At 34.9% G+C, this 23,511-nt stretch overlaps 2 protein-coding genes across 2 annotated transcripts; one reads left to right on the top strand and one right to left on the bottom strand.

Moving 5' to 3' along the window:
- The first annotated feature begins 8,622 nt into the window (after window positions 1–8,622).
- On the top strand, window positions 8,623–10,551 carry LOC112092972 (pentatricopeptide repeat-containing protein At1g63130, mitochondrial-like). Its single transcript, XM_024170394.1, has one exon. It carries the CDS (start codon window positions 8,737–8,739, stop codon window positions 10,393–10,395), a length of 1,659 nt encoding a protein of 552 aa, XP_024026162.1. The 5' UTR covers window positions 8,623–8,736; the 3' UTR covers window positions 10,396–10,551.
- A 1,442-nt stretch (window positions 10,552–11,993) lies between these two features.
- LOC21399223 (methyltransferase-like protein 13) lies at window positions 11,994–22,061 on the bottom strand. The gene is made up of 16 exons (XM_024170334.1): window positions 21,630–22,061; window positions 20,546–20,647; window positions 20,367–20,433; window positions 19,937–20,118; window positions 19,390–19,650; window positions 18,603–18,686; window positions 18,463–18,510; window positions 18,298–18,362; window positions 17,141–17,189; window positions 16,260–16,500; window positions 15,215–15,336; window positions 14,655–14,735; window positions 14,469–14,543; window positions 13,192–13,397; window positions 12,803–12,953; window positions 11,994–12,595 (listed from the first exon to the last, which is right to left on the bottom strand). Exons 1-16 carry the CDS (start codon window positions 21,996–21,998, stop codon window positions 12,401–12,403), a joined length of 2,298 nt encoding a protein of 765 aa, XP_024026102.1. The 5' UTR covers window positions 21,999–22,061; the 3' UTR covers window positions 11,994–12,400.
- Between the last annotated feature and the right edge of the window lie 1,450 nt (window positions 22,062–23,511).

The following is a 23,511-nucleotide window of genomic DNA, read 5'->3' as shown; positions in this document are numbered from 1 at the left end:
AGAGCCGTCTTCTCTCCTTCTTTTCTTCTCCTAAAAAATCCAAAAAATAACCCTAAAAATTCTATTTATAGCGTTTTGAATCATGACATTATCGTAAATTTCTTGAACTCCACAACACTAAAATTGGCAACAACTCTAGGCAAAAACTTCCTTTTCTTCGTATGTTGGTGCCATGGCTCTATTGCACAAGGCCTAGGATCTCTTCTCTTGGGTTTTTATACTGCTAATGGACCATTTCAAGGCCTAGGTGTCATCTTTCAAGGCCAAGGCTCTCCAATCTCAATTTAGCTCCAAATTTTACTCCAACACTCACCTATGAACTCCAAATGACGCTAATCTGTAAAACCAACTAAAATTACGTAAATTAACTACTAAAATTACTCTAAAACCAACAAAATACTCAATTAGATGTATCAAAAGATAAGCATAAATCCAATGTATCAATGTCTGATCCTATCATCTCACTACTCGTGACTCAAAAATTGGACGGAGATAATCATACAAAGTGGAAAAGTAACATGAATATCATACTTATCTGTGATGACTATAAGTTCATCCTTCTAGAGGAATGTCCTCAAGAACACGTGGCAAATGCATCTAAATCCGCAAAGAAGCCTTATGATCACTGGATTAAGGCTATCAATAAAGCAAAGTGCTATATGTTGGCCAGTATGAGTGATGTGCTTCACAAGAAGCATGAGGAGATGGAGACCGCGTATGGCATTATAGAGTCTCTAGAAGCCATGTTTGGCACTTCTTCAGAGAACGCCCCGTTTAGATGCTATAAGGACTTTTGTGAATGACAAGATGAAAAGTGGTGCATCTGTTAAGCCACATATTCTGAACATGATTAAGTACCTTCACGAGGCTGAAGTCAATGGTGTCAGGATAAATGAAGCCACCTTAGTTGGCATCATCTTGGAAAGTCAATCCTCTGCCTTTCAACAGTTCACTAACAACTATATTATGAACAAAAGGAAAGCCAACCTGACCGAACTATTAAACGACCTGTAAAACTTCAGATCCACCAATAAAGGTAAAGGATGAGAAATAAATGTTACTGTTGCAGCTGGATCTGCTAAGATAAGATAAAGAACCAGAACCTAGAAAAGGGGAAGAAAGGGAAAAACTATAAGACTAAGAAGAAAGGCTATGACCAAAAACTCAAAAGAAAGTGTTTCTACTGCAACAGAGATGGCCACTGGAAGAAAAACTATAAAATGTATCTCGAGGAGCTGAAAAAGAAAAAGGAACAAAGTAAATCTGATTTTCTAGTTCTTGAAACATGTTTAGTAGATAGTGATACCTCAGGCTAGATAGTTGATTCAGGAGCAACTAATTATGTTTGTTTTTATTTACAGAGTCTTAACTGAACTAGCCCATAGGGAATACAAGATGAAAGTGGGCAATGGTACAAGAATTTTGGCAAAAGCAGTGGGAGAAGTTAGACTTCAGTTTAAGGAAAATAAATTTTTTATTTTGAACAATGTTTATTTTATTCCATACATTAGTAGAAATTTGATTTATGTAGCTAGGCTATTCGAACAATTATTTAAAGTCTATTTTGGTAATGAATTTGTTCATATTTCTAGAAATCGTTTTAATATTTATTCTTTATATTGTATAAAACCAATACCGAACTCACTACTTAACACTGAAATGTTCAAGGTTGCCGACCTAAGAATAAGAAGCAAAGGATCTCTCACAATAATAACACATATTTATGGCATCTTAGACTTGGTCATATTAACCTAAACAGGATTGAAAGACTGGAAGGATGGTCCTTTACGCGAACTTAAAGTTGGTGAGCTTCCGGTCAGTGAGTCTTGCTAGAAGGTAAAATGACCAAGAGGCTTTTCACGGTGAAAGGAGAAAGAGCCATAAAACCTCGTCAGTTGATACATTCGGATGTATGTGGACCATTAAACGTCTAAGCTAGAACCTCTTTGTCACCTTTATTGACAATTATTTGAGATATAGTTATGTTTACCTAATGCAACAGAAATCTAAAACTTTTGGAAAGTTTAAATAATTCTGAGCTGAAGTTGAAAAACAGTTAGGTAAACCAATCAATACCCTTTAATTGAATTGAAGGGGTGAGTACATGGACTAAGAGTTCAGGGATTACTTTATTGAAGAAGGTGTGTCGTCACAACTGACAGCACCCAGCACACCACAGCAAAATGGTGTTGCCAAAAAGAGAAATCAGACTTTGCTAGACATGATAAGATCAATGTTGAGTTATTCTTCACCGCTTACTTCATTTGGGGGATATGCCCTCTGAACTGCAATGTATATTTTAAACTTGGTATCATCTAAGTCTGTACTTAAGACGCCTCTAGAATTGTGGAATGGTCAAAAACCTAGTTTGAGACACATTCGCATATGAGGTTATCCAGCATATGTCCTGTGGCAAAAGGCCGGGAAGTTGGAACCCAAGAAGGATTATTTTACAGTCAGGAAGATCAAAAGGTATTTGTGTCGACAAATGCCACATTTTTATAGCATGACTGTATGATATATTTCAAGCCCAGAAGCAAAGTAGTACTAGAAGAGTCACTTTTAGATGAGAAGGGACCACATTCGGCAAGAGTTGTCGGAACACCAAGGGATAAGACCACAATTTCTAATCAAAATTCTATGGCACCTCGTCTTAGTGGGAGGGTAAGTAGGTTACCCGAATGTATATCGATAAAGCACAGACAGTCACTGCTAATGGCGGTAAAGAGGATCCATTGACCTTTAAGGCCGCACTGGATGATTTTGATAAGGAAAAATGGCAATCAGCTATGAAACTCGAGATGGAGTCCATGTACCCCAACTTAGTCTCGTAACTTGTAGATCTACCCGAAGGGGTAAAACCCATTGGATGCAAGTGGATCTTTAAGAAAAAGAGAGGAGCGGATGAAAAAGTGGAGACTTATAAAGCAAGGCTAGTGGCCAAGGGTTATACGAAGAAAGAGGGAGTTGACTATAGGAAAACTTTCTCACCGGTAGCCATGCTTAAATCCATTCTGATACTCCTAGCCATAACAACATATTTTGACTATAAGATATGGTAGATGGATGTCAAGACAGCTTTTTTGAATGACTGTCTTGAGAAAACCATCTATATAGATCAAGGAAGGCCAATAGCAGAAAGTCTGAAAACTACATAGATCTATTTATGGATTATAATGGGCTTCTAGATCATAAAACATCAGATTTGATGAGGCTATTAAGTCTTATGGATTTGATCAAAACATTGATGAACAATGTGTCTACAAGTATAAGAAAGAAGAAAATGTGGTCTTCTTAGTTGTTTACATCGATGACATTCTACTCATTGGGAATGAGATGAAATTAATGATAAAGATGTGGTTAGCCAACCAATTATAAATAAAAGATTTAGGAGAGACAAGCTATGTTTTTGGGATTAAGATTATTCGAGATCGCAAGAAAAAGTTGTTGGCATTATCTCAGACATCGTACGTAGACAAAATGCTTGTCAGGTTTTCAATAAGAAACTCCAAGAAAGGGAATTTTCCATCTAGACATGGCATTCATCTTTCAAATGAGCAATGTCCTAAGACTCCACAACATGAAGAAGATATGAGACGGTATCCTTATGCATCTGTAGTTTGCAGCCTCATATATGCCATGATGTGTACACAATCGGATATCTGCTATGTAGTAGGAATAGTCAGTCGCTACCAATCCAACCCAAGATTAGATCATTAGGTTAAGGTGAAGTGTATTCTCAAGTATCTTAGGAGAATTAGAAATTATATGTTGGTATATTCCAGAAAACATCTGTCTCTCATCGGATACACAAATTCTGATTTCTAATCTGATAGAGATTGTCGATGGTTGACATCTGGATCTGTATTCACTCTTAATGGAGGAGCCGTGGTATGAAGAAGTCTAAAGAAAAAATGTGTTGCTGACTCTACAATAGAAGCTAAGTATGTTACAGCTTGTGAAGTTGAAAAGAAGCTACATGGCTCCGGAAGTTCTTGATTGATCTGAAAATTGTTTCAAGCATGGATTAGCCAATTAAGCTTTATTGTGAAAACAGTAGAGCGGTGGCTAATTAAATAGAACCTAGAAGTCATAAGAGTGTTAAACATATTGAAAGGAAATATCACCTTATTAGAGACATTGTAAAGAGAGGCGATGTAGCGGTTCTGAAGATCGCGTCAGAAAACAACCTTGTTGACCTGTTCACAAAGACATTTCCACTAAATGTATTTGATAGACACTTAGAAGGATTTAGGATAAGAGACATGTCACACCTACTTTAGGACAAGTGAAAGATTGTTGAGAATGGTGACCTAAAAGCATGAGATGTAATAGGATATTTATTATTTATTCAATAAAAGAGTTTATTCATTATTTTATGTACATATATATTAATGAAATTTTATGAATATCAGTAAAAATTTCATGATTACTTATGTGACTTTAAAAATTGTATATAAGTGTTATATGCAAGAGATATTTAAGGATAATAATCCAAACAATGCTCGAAATGAATTTAATTAAAAGTTCAGAATCTTTAATTTAAAACATTACTAATACATGTCATTCTCACTTATAATGGAACGGTGTTATCCGTACTGTTCATATGGTGACATATTGAATGAGTGTATTACGCATAATGAGATTATGTGGAACAGGGACATAGACACAATATGAATTTCTAATAATTTTCATTAAGTATAAAAATTCTAATTGAGTTTACTGATGGTCATATATAGAATAATTTTAATCCTGAGTTTTAGCATACTCCTATTTATGGATTTGTGTCTTTTGATTTACTTGGTACGGCAACCGAGATCTTGAATCCTATTACTTATATTTTAGAGACATGATGAAGCGTGTAGCCCGGAATGTTATTATACGAGATGGAATCCATTCTTTCTTGAGAAAGAAGTAAATAAATAATTCTCTTGAAGGTTAATTCGGTACTTGGACCAGTAGGAGCTCTGATTCATGAATTTGTTTTATAAATCATTGTCCATTAGAGAATCCATGGTACTCAAGGATAAAGATGTAATTAGAGAGGTTAACGGATTTCACCTAGCTCTAATTATGTATTATTTATGGAGGATTGATCTATATGTAACGGCTATATCAAATGGACACTTCACAGTTTACAAGTAAATTATCTCTATAATTACGAGAGTATAATTTCAAGTTTATAAAGGAGTAACTTTTGAAATTAATAGAATTAATTAATTAATTAAAGAGTATTTATATAATTATTAATTTTATTGGAGCTTGGAATCATAGGTCTATGAGTTTTCGCGTCATCCTTTTAATCCTACAAGACACCAAGGGTAAAATAGAAATTTTAAAATTCTAAGAATAACGCTAAAGGATAATTAATTAAGAGTTAATTATAAATTAAATAATGTGATTATTTAAGTTTAAGTTTAAATTTGAATTTTAAAACACACATGTAAAAGTGTTCACCAGGTGTGAACGCTCAGCAAAATGTGAATCCCTCTGGGATTTAGTTGCTTGCTCTTCAAGTTACCAATTTGACTTATTTGATAAGTTGTTCAATTGAAATTCGAATTAATTTTATTTTGACTTAAATTTGAATTTGAATTTAAGTCAAAATTAGACTATAGGATAAATGCAGAATTTTGCCCCATTCTCTATTTGCTATATGCACCTGCCATAGGGAGGAATTCTCTTGTGGTGGCCGGCCAACATGTGGATTAAAAAGAGAGATTTTGTTTCAAAAATTCAATTAAAAGTGGGAGATAATTATCAAACTTTATCTTAAAAATAAAGATTAGACTATTTTTGCTGGGAGTCTGACTACTACTCTATAAATAGAAGATTACAGAAATTAGAGAACACAATTTTTGCTCCCTTCTAGTAATAGTGGCTGGTTTCTATAGAGTGTAAAGGAAAATTTTTTCTCAAAAATTTCACACCGTGCATGTGTTGGTGTTTGTGGAAACCTTGAGTATTTATTCACAAATCTCATTATGTTTCAGGTGTGCCCACACATACATCTTCGTAGATTTAAAGAATTGACAAGAAAGATTCGAGTGTTCTAAACTAGCTTGGAATGAAGAATGTTCGAGATCAAAGAATTAAATATCATCCTAATCATTCGTTAGGTAAATAAATTAATTTCATTAATTTAGCCGTGCATAAATTAATGTAATCTATAGAGTATCTCAAAGTTTTATGAAAAGTTTTGTTATACACGATCTGCTAGACACACGTTTTTGCATCCGAAATCGTTTCAGAAACCAACAGTAGGTAGCCAGGAATGTTAATATTCGAGATGGAATCCATTCCTTCTTGAGAAAGAAATAGATAAGTAATTCTTCTAAGGATTGACTCATAACTTGGACTAGTAGGAGTTGCAATTCATGAATTTGTTTTATGAATCACTATCCAATAAAGAATAAACAGTGTCAAGGATAAAGATGTAATTAGAAAGGTTAACGGATTTCACCTAGCTTTAATTATGAATTATTTATAGATGATTGATCTATATGTAATGGCTATATCAAATAGATACTTCACAGTTTACAAGTAAATTATAGTTATAAATACGAGAGTGCAATTCCAAGTTTATAGTGGAGCAACTTCTAGAATTAATAGAATTAATTAATTAATTAAAGAGTTTTAATTAATTATTAATTTCATTAGTGCTCAGAATCATAGGTCCATGAGTTCCCACATTGTCCTTGTAATCCTACAAGACAATAAGAGCAAAATGGAACTTTTAGAATTATAAAATTCTAAAAATAATGCTCAAAGATAATTAATTAAGAATTAATTATAAATTAAATAATGTGATTATTTAAGTTTGAATTTTGGAGCACACATGTAGGGGAGTCAACATGGTGTACATGCCCAGCATTGTGAGAATCCCTCTGGGATTTAGTTGCTTGTTCTCTAAGTTATCCAATTGACTTATTTGATAAGTTGTCCAATTGGAATTCAAATTAAATTAAGTTTGACTTTAATTAGAATTTAAATTTGAGTCAAAATTAGACTGTAGGATAAAGGAGAATTTTTTCTCCTTCCCTATCTATAATTTGCACCAACCACAGGGGGAAATATCCCTGTGGTGACCAGCCTAATAGGATATGAGAGAGGGGTATTGTTTCTAATATAAAATAGGAGTGGGAGATAATTATCAAGCTTTATCTTGGAGATAAAGTTTAGACTTATTCTGGGACTACTCTATAAATAGGATATTGCAGAAAATTGGAGAACACAATTTTTTGCTCTCCCTAGCATAGAGTGGCTGATTTTATAGTGAGGAAAATGAAAATTTTCTCCCAAATTCCACGTCGTGCATGCATTGGTGTTCGTGAAAAACGTGAGTGTTTGAGTGCTAATTCCGTTTTGTTTAAGGTGTGTCCACACACACGTCTTTGTAGATTCAAGGAATTGACGAGGAAGATTCGGCTATTCTAAACAAGCTTGGAGCGAGGAACGTTCGTTGTCAAAGAATTCAAGTTATCAACCTAATCGTTCGCTAGGTAAATTTATCAATAAATTAATTTGATCAATTTATTCGTACATAAATTAATGTATTCTATAGAATATCTTAAAGGTTTATTAAAAAAGATTTATACACAATCCGCATAGAAAATCGTTTTCAAAATCAACAGTCAAGAGGAACAAAAAAAAAAGAAATGAGAGAAAATAAGAAGGGAGGATTAAAAATGAAAAACAAAAGAGAGGAAGGACCCAAAGAAAAAGTGGAAGAGCAAGGAAGGACCAAAAAAGAAATAAAAGATGAAGGAGGAATTAAAAGAAAAAAAAAAAAGAATACCACTTTCCACCAAAATGAATTATTGTAGTCTAAAGCGCTATAGTAGTATCAGTATTTTACACTTCCGTTCGTTAAGGGAAAAAATTATTCAGGTGAGGATATATTCAAAAATATTTACTTTCATGAGCAATAAATCAAGTATTTTGAGAATCACTTTTGATGTAGTAATATTTTGAAAGACTTAAAAAATAGTTAAGTAAGGACACATTAGGAAAAAAAAAATAATGCAAGATGAGCAAATTAAAAAAATGATATCTATGAAAAAGTAGTGATCGAGAAGGCTACGAAAAAGTTTAAGTAAAAATTTAATTTAGTGAGACGTTTAGAAAAAAAAAAATTTGTGGGAATAACTTTTAGTACAATATTAGTTTAGAGCATTACTAAAGAGAAATATCTAAGTATGATTAAAAATCAATCGGAGTAAATGAAAAAAAAACTCAAAAAGAAGGGCAGGAATAAAAAATATAAAATTTTGGGATAAAGGCAACAAAAGAAACCAAAATTAAAAAAAATAAAGTTTTAGGGTCAAAGGCAAAAAAGTGCTAAACAAAGGATTAAAATGAAAAATTAAATGTCTTAAGGTAAAAGAAACTAAAATTAAAAAAATAAAATGTTAAGGTAAAAGGCCAAAAAAATGTTAAAAAAAAGGCTAAAATAAAAATAAATAAATTTTAGAACAAAGGCAAAAAAAAAAAAAAAAAAAAAAAAAAAAAAAAAAAAAAAAAAAAAACAGGAGGACCAAAACGACCGTGTTTTTGTTGAAAAATTTGAACCCAAAGACGGCGTTTGGTTGAACGAAAAAAACCACATTGCGGTTTCTTATACGTGTCCAAAGTGGCCGCCATTGATCCTCCGGTATTCTCGCAGCGGTGTCCGTACTTCCCCATGCTTCATCTTCAACCCAAGAACGCCAGCTTTCGGTTCTGAAATTGCAGACCATGCAAACCCAAGTGCTCACCATAAGAAGAACTGCCGGTATTTCTCACATCTTTTCTCTCTTTGAGATTTTCACTTCCCAATTTCGTTCTTATACCTCTAGTATGAATACCGATTGTATTACCCATTTGGAGAAATTTGTCCAAGAACGGTGTAAATCTAGAAACCTAACAGTAGAAGAAGCATTGGGTTACTTCAATTCCATGATTCAAACGCGACCCGTGCCCTCCATTTGGGCTTTCAATCAGTTGCTTGGCTCACTCTCCAACATGAACCAGTATTCCACTGTTGTCTCTATGTATAGAGTAATGGTGGGTTCTGATTATTTTCGGCCTGAGGTTTGTACAATGAATATTGTTATTAAATGTTTATGCCGTTTAGAGAGAGTAGATTTGGGTTTCTCTGTTTTAGCGTTTATACTTAAGAGTGGAATTCGGCAGAATTCTCGCACGCTAAGTACTTTGCTTCATGGGGTTTGCAAGGAAGGCTCGATGGTTTCAGCGACGGAGTTGTTTCAGGAAATAGTGGAGGAAAAGGAATGTAATGAGATCACTTACGCGACTATGATTAACGGGTTTTGTAAGGCTGGAGAAACTCATAAGGCAATCCAGTTGGTTAAGCAAATGTATGACAATGGAAGGGTTAAACCGTTTGTAGGATGTTTTAATCCAATCATTGATGGCCTTTGTAAGAAAGGAAGGATGGATGAGGCCTTGAGCTTGTTTAAAGATATGATCAACCGTGGCGTTCCCCCAGATGTTATTAGTTATGCATCCATAATTCATGGATTAAGCAAATTGCGTCGGTGCGAAGAAGCCAAGAGATTCTTGGTTGACATGCTTGATCGCGGGATTTCGCCTGATGTACATGTTTTTACTACCTTAATAGATTCTCTTTGCAAGGAAGAGAAAACTTTAGAAGCAATTTCAGTACTTGAATTAATGACTGGGAGAGGCATAGAACCCAATGTTGTCACATTCACTTCTTTGATTTCTAGTTTGTGCAAGTGCGGTCAATGGAATGAAGCGATAGAATTCTTGGAAAGCATGTCGGAACATAGAATCTCTCCTAATATTGTTACATTCAATACTATGTTGGATGCTCGGTGCAAGGAAGGACAGACCCAAGAGGCACTTGATCTTGCGGAAGCAATAACTAATAAAGGCTTGTTGCCTGTGGTTATCACCTACAACTCTTTACTAAGCGGATTGTGTCATTCGGGTAAATTGGAAGAAGCTGAGAGATTGTTTGATGAAATGGCGAATCAGAATACTTTTCCTGATACTAGCACTCTAAACATAATTTTGAATGCTCTGTCCAATGAAAGGATGATGGATAAGGCTGAAAAGTTATTTCAGGCAATGGTCGAACATGGCAAGGCGCTTGATACAATTACTTACAACACCTTGATCAAGGGCTACTGTTTGCAAGGTGCAATGGGCAAAGCCAAAGACGTGTTCGATCAGATGGCAGTAAAGGGTGCTCTTCCTAACACCATTTCCTATAACACCTTGGTTCACGGTTACTTAAAGGTCAAAAGAGTTGATGTCGCTCTCAAGCTTCTCAAGGACATGATCCAGAATGGACTAGTGCCTAATCACGTGACATGGAAGTCTTTGAAAAGCATTCATGCTCTTAAGCTTGAAGTATCCATACAGTAATTGTCAATGGGGGTGAGGTTAAGATTTGATTATTTATGTTTTTATATACTACTTAGGTCATGTTAGATCTAGTCTGTTTTCAAGGTTTTGAGTTTATGTACGAACATCAAGTGTAACATAGTTTTGTATGCTATAATTTTATAGTGGTTGTTTTTGGCAAAATAAGTATGCAAAGTGATTTTATAATATGATCGGGTACCGGAGTTTGGAATTGGAGCAGGCTTTGATATTTCCGACATCACTAGATTGAATGAATGCACAAATAGTTGTACGATTTAAATGTGGTCTTAAGATTTTGGAAACTTAATGAGTAAATGTTGTAAATTGCAGTCATAGGTTGATAAGTGCTTAATTCCAGATTTGTTTCAATCAATTTTCCCATATTTCCGCAGTCGCGTGTATTCCAGGTCGATGTTGCTGAGCTTGATGCATTAAGGGTTGTTCATGCAGTGAAGGAGGTTCCTCTTTAGCTGAAGAAGGTGTTATAGTGGAAGATACCATTAGATGGTTGAAGTCTTCAGCTAATGGGGAATGTGTTCATGTTTTTAGGGGAGATAACTCGGTTTCTCATGTGTTGGAGTCTTTTGGTTTTCATTCTGCTGTTGGCATGTTAGTGGCGATGCTATTCCTAGGTTTGTTGCCCCGTTTATTTGTGCCGATTTCGCCAATTGAAATTTGCCGCTTTACTTCAAAAAAGAAAATAGGACATGTTAAATCTAGTGCGCGAAGGCCGCTTGAGATGGTACGAGCATGTCCAACACCGCTAGAAGCACCAATTCGTGCTTGGAGGACGAGGGGTAGACCAAGAATCACGTGGACCGAAGTAGTTAATAAAGACATTTTAGATCTAGGTTTTCAGGAAAGTCTAATTTCGAACAGAGCTGCGCGGAAAAATAAAATCCATATAGCCGATCTCAATTAAGTTGGGATTACGGCTTGTTGTTGTTGTTGTTAAATCTAGTGTTGCTCTTTTTTTATTTAAAAAAAGGTTTACAATGATGACGTGTGACCAATTATTATGTACTAAAATCTTACAATCTTGAATCTTAATAATGTATCTTTGCCTAAGTTTAACATTTGCAAGCCTCACAATTCTCCCCTTTTCCTATTGAAGGACAAAAATACAATTTAACATTTCAAAGCCTCACAGTTCCTCAACTTAGAACACATACATCATGCAAGTGTGGTTTATGCTATAGACGTGTATGTCTCTTCACATTCTTTATGGTCATCCATGTTCATTTTCTGCTCCATGAGGAGGATCAACATTCCTGAAGCCAGAGATAAATACGACAACAAATCTATGAGATGGACATTTGGGACTAACTTAACTAGAAAAAGAATATGAAACAAGGATAAGAAAATGACCAGTGAATATATGGCATACTGAGGTTATGACCAGTGAATAAGCTTTCTATGTCGGTTGTTGCGTTAGACATGTCATATATATATTTCTCTCAATCTATGCCTATTGTTTCTTGTGAGTCAAACCCAATTTTGTGATGATCAATTTTTCACCAAAATTTTGTTAAATCACTATTTGGCACTGAAATCGCTGATTTCCATGAAATATCGAAATATACTAATATTTACCCACTGTTTTTCGATGATCTGCGAAACAATATTGCATCTGTCTTTTGATATCAGTAGTTCCAAAAATAATACAAATTAAAAAAATATATATCAAAATTTCAAGTTCTCCATCCTTGATTGCATTCAATTTTTTCACATCCATGCAGTTAATGAGAATAATCAACACATCTAGGGAACTGGAGCACCCTTTAACAAATACTCTCTGATATGTAGCTCTATAGCAGACCAATTTTTGTTCCATTTCCATGTAAACATGTTCCCTGTATGAGTCGGCCTTGTTAAAGCTGCCCAGCTTCTGGTGCTTTTTTTTCCATTCAAAATCTGCAAAAGCTTGCTCTTCAACCTGATACCATTCGAGAGGACCGACCTCATGTAAAATTCAATTGAGGAAGGTTTTTTAATAAGCTCTGATTCACTTCAATCGTTTGATTTTCTTTGCAGCATCTATAACGCATTGGCGCATTTCTGGGTGTTGAAACTTCAATAATTTCTCGAGTTGACAAGATGCTTCTGAGAAGCAATCCTCCTTCATGGAGGGCTCTGAACAAAGACCGAAAATAACTTCATTCACATCTTCACCTTGAAGGCAGAATAGATGGTTGAAGACCTGAATAAGAGAATCACAAAACTCCAAGTTACACTTTATTTCAAGTGATACATAAGACAGATAATCTAAATAAGAGAGTTCATACAAAACCCTACAGATAATATGACATCGACGGGGAATTTCGACGACACATTTATTGGACAAAATCCTATAGAATAATGACGAAAAGATTGATGAAAAATGTGAATAAGAAATCTTCGTTCTCACCTCTTTCATCCTTGAAACCACGTTGTCCTTAATGGCTTGGGACCGTGCAACTAAATTTATAACAAATAGACCTTTGTCAGAAAGGTTCTCCTTTACGGTCCGAAGAAACGAGTCTTCCACAAAATCTGCAGCAGGGCATGTCATCCCAGAACTGTGCACAAAGAAGTAATATCCATTAGAATCAATTCCCATGCTACCGTCTGAAAATAGTTATTAGTGATGCATAGAAATGCAACATGCATAAAAAGATCTCTCTTGTTGGCCCATCCTGTTCCTCTTATTCCTGCCCCTTGTTATTCTTAGAGAAATTCCCTAGTTTCTCCATTAATGCATATATAAACACACACACACACACACAGGCATATATGTATACATATAATTTCGTTCACCTTGAGTCTGCAGAGTCGACATCAATTATGATTATGTCGACCTTTGCATTCGCCCTGCCTTCTTCATGAGATATGCAACTTCCATTTATAGAAGTTTGCTCTGCATCACTGAGAGAATTCCCATCTCCATGAACAACAGAAACTTCATCAGCTGGTGAAGACCCCGTAATCTCTCTAATAAACTTGATACCATCAGCAATATGTACCTGATACCCCAAATAAAATCTAGAAGTGGTGAACGTTGGCACAGATAATCGAATCAAGGCTGTAATTAAGTAAAGAAAACTGCCAACTGGCGGGCAACAAAACTTAGCATAATGTTCTAAATTCTTTCAGAACATGCATTCACAATATAGTAAGAGGTGAATGGTAAAGACGGTAACCATATCTTATGCATTATCATTCATCAGTAGGGCCCTGATCAATCTTTGGGCCATGCTAACCTAGCTACTTTGAAGTATTAACCACACCAAAGAACGACATAATCACAACAATAGATCTTGATATGGACGAACTCAGCATCATATAAAGCTGAGTGCTTCCTTCCTAAAGCTTTGGTCTTCAGAATATTAGCCTTTCCAAGTCTTCTTTTATTTCTAGGCCATAGCACCCATGTCATATTTGGCTTCCCAATAAGCTTCCTCTTGTCTTCTTTTATTATACTCTTTCTCAGTTTCAACTAAATGCTTCTTTCAAAAACTTATATGAAATTGCACGAGTAATCCCATCTCATTTAACGTTCGCATTCGAGCTTTGTTTCTTATTCAGAAATCTTCCAGGGTTTAAAATAATAAAAATAGTCCAGTTAAGAATCATTGGTGGACACCCCACCATGTCACCAACTATTCTGGATCAACTTATAAAGGACAGACTGTAAAGGTAAGCAGTGAATTGGTGTTCGTGAAACTGGGTATTGTCACGACACTTTTCCCCTGGGCCACATTATTTACCACAATTATACACACGCAAGCGTTTGGAGGAAATCTTTGAGCAGTAAGTAATGAGACTTGACTAATAAGAAAACAGCAGACAAGAAGCAGAGTCCCTAACCTCAAATACTTCTGGAGATTAATCAAAGCTCTTTAACATTGAATACTTATAACACATTGATGTTAGCAAGAAGAAGGAAATTTATTGATGAGCATAAAGATATCGGGGAGCATAAGGTCTTTGAGAGTTGGACCGACTTTTATGAAATTATTAACTAGTGCTTGAAAATTCTTCTTTTACTCAAAATCACAAAATACAGAGAGAAAGCATCATTAGATTGAACCTACCTGCAAATGTTCATCTTCAGTGAAACCAAAGTAGTCCCTTGCAAGATTGAGGATCACAGGATCCAACTCCACCACCTATATACCATTAATTACAACCTCATTTCTCAAAAATTGAAATTGATTCCCAAGAAAGATATAAGACTAGTTCGCCTACGCATGTGTGTTCAGCAAGATAAAAAGGATTACCTCAATGTGCAAAGACGGAACACATCCATGAAGGAATATAGGGAGTAAACCTGCTCCGAGACCAATTATAACTGCTTTAACCTGAAAAAAGTTTCAGAATTTTAGCGGTAATACAAAGAGAACAAAAGTCACTAAAAATGGAAAGGGAAAAAAGTTTGAACATCGAAATTAGTGACTATCGTAGACAAGGGAAAAGTAGACTCTTCAATTTTGAATTTGAAGATTGCATGCACCATTGAGTTTGAATAGGTTGTTTTATATAGATATAAACAACAAGTATGGCCAATAAAACAATGAACAAGTCTAGCAAAATAATAGGAACAAATAACAATTATTGTGGTCAACAAAGTCAGTTGAGTTAAAAGACTTTCCATGTAACAAAACATGAGAAAATGCAGATCCAAAAGTTATTAGGGCTGTAAAAGACCTAAATAAGCAAAAGTGTGATTTAAATAAATCAAAATTATTCTTTTTTCTAACTCATCATAAATAAGGCCTAAAATCCCAACGAATTCCTTTTAATAAAATAAAAAACAAGACTAAAACGTATAAGTGCTTACTGATTTGTTGCTTGATGCCACACTTTCCATATACGAAGAAATCAAAACAAACCCAGAAAGAATCCCAGTATGATAAGAACTAGCCAAATAGCCATGATAGACCTTCAGCTGGTTGCATGATTCTATATTAACAAAGAAATGGAAGAAGTAAGACATTAGTGGCTGAATTGTTGCTACGCAGGGATAGAAGAAGACCATAAAAGAAATTGGAAGACGACAGACAGATACAAACAATAAACAACCATATTTTTCTATAAGGATACTGGATGAAATTAACCATGTACCCTAACCGCTATGAATTAAGAATTATAACCAACTTGTAATAAATGCATAGGACAATCTTTAGCATGGATAGAAATTCTTGACCACTGATGAAAGCCATAACTGGATTTCAAAAGAATAGTCATTAATCCTCTTCATATTTCTTATTTTTAGTTGTTATCACTTTATATTTTCATTTTTCTGTACGTTTTCCATATTATATGTCTACATGACCTTATTTCCTTCGGCAACACTTCCAGGATAGACAGAAAACAAAACAAAAGAATAATTAGCATGCCAAATCATACATCTGCATCATGAGCTTTTCTTACGTTTTACTTTTCAGAATTGACCATGACCAAGCTTAAAACTTCAGAGCTCGAAGTTAGCTCCAAACTGACTTTCAGGCTTGCTTGTACCCACAAATGAGATATGACCATTTTAACCCATTTTCCATGCATACTCAACAGGCAACGGTTTTCAACTATTCTTTTATTGATATTAATGGGCCCCATCAGACTGACCAAAACCTAGCTCTCACTCACTTTACAATGGAGATACATGACACCTAGGAGAGAAGGGCAGGAGAGCAGAGAAGCGTTAAAACAAGCATTTTAAGGGTATAAAATAACCAAAAGAAAAGGTCCAACTATTTTCAAGACAAGGACCTTTTCAACGAGTTCTACATGAATTTTAAAAATAAAATTACAACGAAAGGGAAGTTTAGCAGCATAAAAGAAAATAAATTAACACTAACATTAGGGGAAAAAAAATGGATCAATACCATCACTTCTTCTCTGAGTGCCCTTTTTCTTAGATTTCTTCCTCTCACTGCCACCACCAGTCTTCCGAACAGGTTCTTCCTTTATGAGTATCGCTTCAGACTGCACCAGATTCTCACTCCTTTGAAAAACGAGCCGGCGAAATATTAAGTCTTTGGACGGTAGAATGCGACTGATGTCACCATCAACATTTTCATAAACCACATCCTCAACGACTATTGGCCCAGTTAACGAAGATGTGACCTGAAGATGTAGTGAGTGTATGCAATCAACTGAGTTGATGAAATTACAGGCACATAATATTATTATGTATTAATAATAATAATAATAATAATAATAATAAAATCAACAGCTCCACTACCAGTTACTTTACAGCAAAACAAAAAAACAAAATAAAAAAAATCCAAATCAAGGAGGGACCAATAAAAAATTGGCACTAATCTCATAAATATAGGCTGCTAAATACGAAGTCAATTGCCATGAGATTTCTAAACATCAGAAGAAACAAAGGCTCCCTTGTTTTCCCCTACAAGGCTTACAAGTTGATAGTTCCAGGATATACAATTATACATAGGCCTTACCAGCAATGCGAGAATGTCATTGCCACAAAAGATATCATGCATGACATGGTTCCCAAATCTATAGCAAATTTGCTCGGGAAGCAGAATTATCCCAATTGCATATCTATAGCAAATTGCATTAAAACCGTAGCATTAAAGAACCCAAAACTTAAAACTATCCAAGATATTTATTATCTGACATTTGATTCTAAATAAATAAAATCAACAGCCTAGTTCTTCACAGATGTTGCTTCCTCTAACATAATCTAAACTTAAGCTCTGTAACAGTTTTGAAGAGAGAGAGAGAGAGAGAGGATGCAAACCTGATGAACAATATTCCGTTGCTTAATCCCATCACCAGTGGTCATGAACCTGCAAAATAATAAACACATAAAAGCAAAATAAAGTCATGAACTAACAAACACGCATTACAGCTGATAAGAACCAAGATATAGAAGAAATTAAACTGATTTTTGTATTGAAGAAGTAAAACATAAATAATGGAATACAAGATAGTTTCAAAACTTTCGAGAGGCTTTGATCTCTCCCTAGAGACTAAATCTCACTTCAATTCACTAATTGCCCGCTGACTTACTATTCTAACACTCTTTTATACTAATTCTCACATAACAAAAATCCAACTAACTAAACCACTAACCACTTCTTATATTGATAACTAATTACTAACATAACTAGCATAATCCTATCAACAGCATAGATGGATGATGAATTGTTTCCAAATGCCTTACAGAACAATGGTTTTTCTTTTCCTTTTAATGTAAGGAAGGATACAGCGCAAGAATCATATTAAGATAACAATTATAGGATTAGATACACTGCATTTATCAAAACTATGAAAGTGAGAATCACGTTGAGTTCTTATACATTTGACAAACATTCTGTGGGAATGAAAATAGTTCCTAACTGAAATGATCACGTTTTGATGGGAACATTACAAGAACATAAAAGGGGAATAAATAAAATAATAAAATAAACACCTGAACAACAACGTTTAGTTAACAAATTCTCAGGACGGGAGCAAAGACAAATAAAAAAGAGCCATGAGAGATAACTTAGGGTCTGAAGTGAGCAAACTACGGAAGTTAAAGACCGGGGCTACATGGAAATTTAAATCTAACAGTGGAGGAATGGGCGGTTGAGAACCAAAGAATGGGATTTTATCAACTACCTTTCCTGCACATACTCTTCCGAAGTTCTTTTATCCTTATTTCGTAGCTGAGTAGTTCTAAGATATAGAATGTCAAAACAAGATGCTTCAACAACCCATCTGTAGACTATCTTTGGAAGACAGTCAGACCAAGCAGAATTTCTTTTTTCTTTTCTTTTTTTTTTTGGTTAGTGACCAGGCTGAAGTTAAATTGACAGAAAAGTGGCTTTAATTTATAACTCAAAAATCATGGTCAAGATGGCACCATGACAAATTAATTAAAAAAAAAATCAAATGATACAAGATACTTACGGAATTTGTGCACGATTGTCATCATTCTTAGGCGCCAATTGTCTAACCAAGGGAGACAAATCCTTCTGAAGTACAAACCACACACGAGATTTTAGTAAATAGACCAATGTCTAGATTCTCATAGTAATCCGGATTTGTCAGTGCATAATCTGAAAGGGGGATTACCTGAATATCCTCCATGCTGGCATTGGCATGGCTACTGTCCAATAAAACCTTAATTCAGCACATAAGCTTTATTTAGCTATAACATTAAACAATCTGTGCACGAACTCACAAGATAACATCACTGTTATAAAAATTTCTACCATTATGAGACGAGCTGCCTTTGAGTTTTCGACTACCATCCATTGACCTTCTTCTGAGGAGAACAGCCATTCACGACCTCGAGTCTGGAATCTAAAATTCAGTTACATATTTCGAAAAAGAACAATTGGATAGTTCCGTGAAGAATAAAGGGACCATCCACAAGATGAACTTTGGGACCATTTAGCAAGGAGTTAGTAATCATCCACCACTTTAGTAGAGTATAAATCACGAAAGATATAGCATTTAAATTATATTAGCATCAGAAATAGACATATCGTTAGAAAAGTCTCGTAATCTCATGTTCTCTTAGCCCATTGTTTTTTTTTTTTTGGCCAGAACTCTAAAACCGGTGATTACTACGCTATTTTCCTTTTATATTTAGTATATCAACAATTGCGTGGTTTCTTAATGTGTGAAGAAACTTACATTACAACACTTCTACACTCCCAATACTTTCAAATAACAAGTCTTAAATTTCATGGGTAAAATAATAGCAAAAGCAAGCACATTAAATAATTAGTTCATGCGACAAGTTTAAACAAGGAAATCGGATTCCAAAAGGTCTAACAGACATAGCCAAGGACTCAATCAGAACAAGTTTACAGGAATATGCCTAACATTTAGTACTAAATCAAGTATCAAGTAAAGTAATAGATGAAAATAGAATCAACTTGTTGAACACTGAAGCTAAAGTGATGTTCAACTGAATTTTACGTAATAAAGAATAAAAGAAATAAACAAAAGTGTCTTTATGCAGTTTAATAGGTAGGTACAACTGAGACACACCTTAGGTACAATAAAAACCCCACAATGGTATAGAAATGGGCCAAACTGGGACTGAGAATCAAGAACAACAGCTCTATAACTGAATCGGGAACTCCCTTGATCTCCCAAAGTAAGCTGCAGCCGACGGCCTTGGCTAAGATTTGCCAAGTCCTGTCTAGCTTCAAGACTCAAGTCTTCAATAGAGCATAACATATCAGAACCAGAGGAGTGTTCTCTTCGAATTTGATTCTCATTTTGAAGAGCTTGAAAGAGCCCCCGGGCCTACAGTAAGAATAGCACTTCTGTCAAGCTTGCAGAAACTGGCGTTTCCAAGATTTAGAAGAACAAGATTGCATTGAAATGTAGACTGCAGTGGATATCAAGTACTTGCAACAAACATGTTTCGAACCGTGCAAATTCTTGAACAACTAGCCATCTAGCTGACTCGCTTTACATTTTATTCTAAAAAGTTTGCACGTGCATCATAAGTTCTTGCTAAACTAATACTCCTGTGTCGCGCGAGGGCGTGGAGTGGGGAGGGAAGAATGAAGTCAAGTGATTACTCTACCTGATCTCCACTGCAACCAAGAGAAGAATTATTGAATGACGACGTTATCTCGTGCAATACAATTGACTTCTCTTTCTCAGCAACCACCATAAATGTTTGAAGACTAGGCTTACTAGATGGTTTTTGAGGGATGGCATGAACAGTCATTTTCCACCCAAAGTGAAATTTGGAGAAAAGCAAACCTGAACAAGGAGGACCACAACAAACTTAGCATATGCAAATGCATCAAATAAAATTGTGAAATATTGTTTTCAACAGAAGAAAAAAAAAAAGTTTCACAAATGATTCCCACATTCATGGCCCATCTCATATCTGAGTGCACCATAGGCATGATAACTAGGTCGGAAGCAAAATGAAAGAGGAATTAATAGAATGCAGAAATGATCATTAGTTTGGCACAAATCTTCAGATTCATATGGAAATTTTGTACCTAGAACATGAGATTCTGCCAATGTAAGGCAAATAAACTTCCCCCCAGATTTCAAAACCCTTTTAACCTGTAAGTAAAAGTAGTTACATGAAACAATCAGTAGCCCATTAAACTGAATTAATGCTTGGATAAACTGATTCAACAGCGAAATAGGCTTAAATTGGAGTCTAGAACAACACCTCTGATAAATATTGATTCCCTAAGTCAGGACCAAGCTCGGGCTCCATCAAAGCGTCCAATCCCCCTTTATCAAGTACAACATTAAAAGTCTCAGCCTCAAACTGCCAAATTGCAAGAGTCATGTAAGAATATCGTCAAAACAACAATCACATATTCTCAACATTGATCATTCCCACAGGCTTTGACTTAAGTGAACTCCAGTCGTGACACACAATAACCAATTGGACAGACAAAATTCTAGTCGAAAAGACACAAATTCAAAGAAAACCAAACCATTAATTTTCACTGGAAAAAAAAAAAGGAGAGATTCAGATCCAATTTGCAATTTAAATTATGAAGACATCTTGCATTTGAAGGATGTTCATACCGCACTCCATTGCGTACCAGGCCATTAGCACATATTGACCGTTAAAGAAGAACAACACAAATCACATTTTCACAACCTCAATCATTCACTTTAGAGAACTCTACTTATACCAAATAATAACAAATAAAAAAAATATTGAAATTTAAGTCGAAAAGAGACCAATTCAAAAGCAAATAAATCCATCCATTTCCACACCCTGCAGATTCAGAACCCACCATATAATGAAAACAACATAACTCTGATTTTGAAGCCAACTATCACAAGGTATGATAATAATCAATTCTATGATCTATAGTATGTTACTTATAAGTTATACCAAGTCGTTTAACCGAGTTTGAGTTTTGATTACCAAGTGATTACTCAAGGATGAAAATATCCTTGATATGTCAGACATTTCTGTTGACACCTCCGTAAAACAATTATACAGATAACCATAAATTAAACATTTTTATGTCAAAAATTCTTATTATTCTTCCTAAAATTTCCCGATATTTTCGATATGTCAGTCGAAATATCTTCCAAAAGTAACAATATTTTTATCCTTAGCAATAGGTGACTTCGCAATTCCCCGTTAGTCAACTACAAAACATCCATAATCCATAGTGAACTTACATGTTAATCCTCAGTTACATTCCGACAAATTAATCCGCAATTTGGTAAACAAACTGATAACCAAAACAAAAAGTGCAATTCTTGATTTCAGGAGAAAGCCAAACCTGCATTTTGGTCATGTCCATGACGCGCCAGCGCATTCCGGGGCGTAGTCGGACATTGCGGCGTAACATGTCGGAGATGACAACCTTGGAGAAGTCGATGTTGGTGACTCCTCTGAAGCCGGCGTCGTAAAGGTGCTCGGAGAGCCTGGAATTTCCGCAGCCCGGCACGAGAATCTGCGCATTCAAAGCTTCCGCTTCGTCGAGTGAGAATTGGGAAATGAGAGGGTCTTTGAGCTCTGCCCACTCGGCGTACCACTCAAAAGGCTCGTCGGAGCTTCGGATTTTGAAGAACTCGTCCCAGTTCTCCTTGCTAGTGAAGTCCCCTAGGGTGCTTAGAAGCTTCCCAAACTGGTCTGTCTTCTTCGCCATTGTTCGCTTCTTTCTCAGTTCTGAGGTTTTTTTGTTTTCTGGTTTTCTTTAGTTCTGGGTTTTCTGTACTTGAAACTGGTTTTTACTAGGGTTTTTGGCAGGAACTTATTATAAACGTTAAGAGGACGTTTGGTTTATGTATTTAGAATTATGATTCAGAAGTATTTTTATTTTATGTGTATTTTTTGTGAAAAAAATACTGTAAAGAACTATGAATCATGATTCAAAATCAGTGACGAATATAAAAAACAAACGTCCCATAAGACTTTTGGACGTGTGTGTATATATAAATAATAGTAATGGTAAATTATACATATATTAAAAGGGACGACGGAATTCACGGTTTATGCTACAGTATAATGAAAAGTGTATTTTTCATTTTAATCTTGTATTTTTCTTTTGATGAATTTTTAATTCCCATTATGTATTGTTGAGTGTAAATTTACTATATTGCCCTTTAGTTCAGCTTCTTTTGTTTCTTTTTGCTGTGGCTGTTTTGGTCATTTATACTCATAATGAGTGTTTTATTTGGGCTTTTTTCGTTTGATGCTTTTCGAATTGATTTTGTTCCCTTCTTTCTCCCGTCATTTATTTCTTTCTCTTTCCTTTATTTTCTTCTGCAACCTTCTAGACCTCTTATCTTCTTTGAGCCTCAGCTTGAGTTTTTTTTTTCTTTTTCGTTTGTTGGTTTTTGCGATTTTTTCTTCCCTTCTTTCTGCAATCATTTATCTATTTCATTTATTTGGTTCTGCAACCTTCTAGAGCTCTTTTTTTTAACTCAGATTGAGTTTTTTTTTTTCGTTTGTTTGTTTCTATGATTTTACCTTCTTCATATGTGTTTTTATTTCTTCGTTTATGCATCAACATTTCTTTCTTCTGTCTGTTTTCTTCTGAGTTTTTTTTTCTTTTTTGTTTGGTGGTTTCTATGCTTTTATCTTCTTCATATGTGTTTTTATTTTTTTTATTTCTGCAGCAACATTTCTTTCTTCTATTTGTTTTCTTCTGCAACCTTCTAGCTCTGTTTTTCTTCTTGCGCACTTAGATTGAGTGGTTTTTTTTTTGTTCATTGGTTTCTACGATCTTCTAGATCTGTGTTTCTTTTTCTTCATTTATGGATTTACTTTTCTCTCTTCCGTTTGTTCCCTTCTGCAACCTTCTAGATCTCTCCATTTTTGGGCCAGATTTCTTCGTTTCTCATATTTCTTCTTTCTGCAACCTTCTAGATATTTTTTTTTTCATTTCTCGGCCAGATTTATTCGTTTTTCATCTTCTTTCTTTTTGCATATATATATTTTTCGATGTTTTATGTTTTATTTTTTTATTTTTTTTGTTGTATATGCATGGTCCTTTTTTCTTTCATTGCGCTATTTGTTAGCTTCGTCTTTGGTTTGGTTGATTATTTTTGTTTGGATTTCATGGATTTGGTCATTTCTTTCAGATCTATGTTCTTATTAGCTTTTTTTTAGGCTGTTTGGTCGTTTACTTCATATCTATGTTCGTTTTTCATGTTGTT

Source organism: Morus notabilis, unplaced genomic scaffold (genome assembly GCF_000414095.1).
Source record: "Morus notabilis unplaced genomic scaffold, ASM41409v2 Scaffold985, whole genome shotgun sequence".
NCBI lineage: Eukaryota > Viridiplantae > Streptophyta > Magnoliopsida > Rosales > Moraceae > Morus > Morus notabilis.
The sequence above is the reverse complement of the archived record's forward strand: the minus strand, read 5'-3'. Positions and strand labels throughout refer to the sequence as shown.

Excerpts from the sequence above, each read along its gene's own strand:
- LOC112092972 (XM_024170394.1), top strand. The coding sequence starts at position 8,737 with ATGCAAACCCAAGTGCTCACCATAAGAAGAACTGCCGGTATTTCTCAC.
- LOC21399223 (XM_024170334.1), bottom strand. The coding sequence starts at position 21,998 with ATGGCGAAGAAGACAGACCAGTTTGGGAAGCTTCTAAGCACCCTAGGG. Across the intron at positions 18,687-19,389 it reads GGGTTTTTATTGTACCTAAG|ACTCGAGGTCGTGAATGGCT; the intron begins GTGTGTCTCAGT and ends TTTAGATTCCAG. Across the intron at positions 15,337-16,259 it reads CACTCAGAGAAGAAGTGATG|AATCATGCAACCAGCTGAAG; the intron begins GTATTGATCCAT and ends TTGTTAATATAG.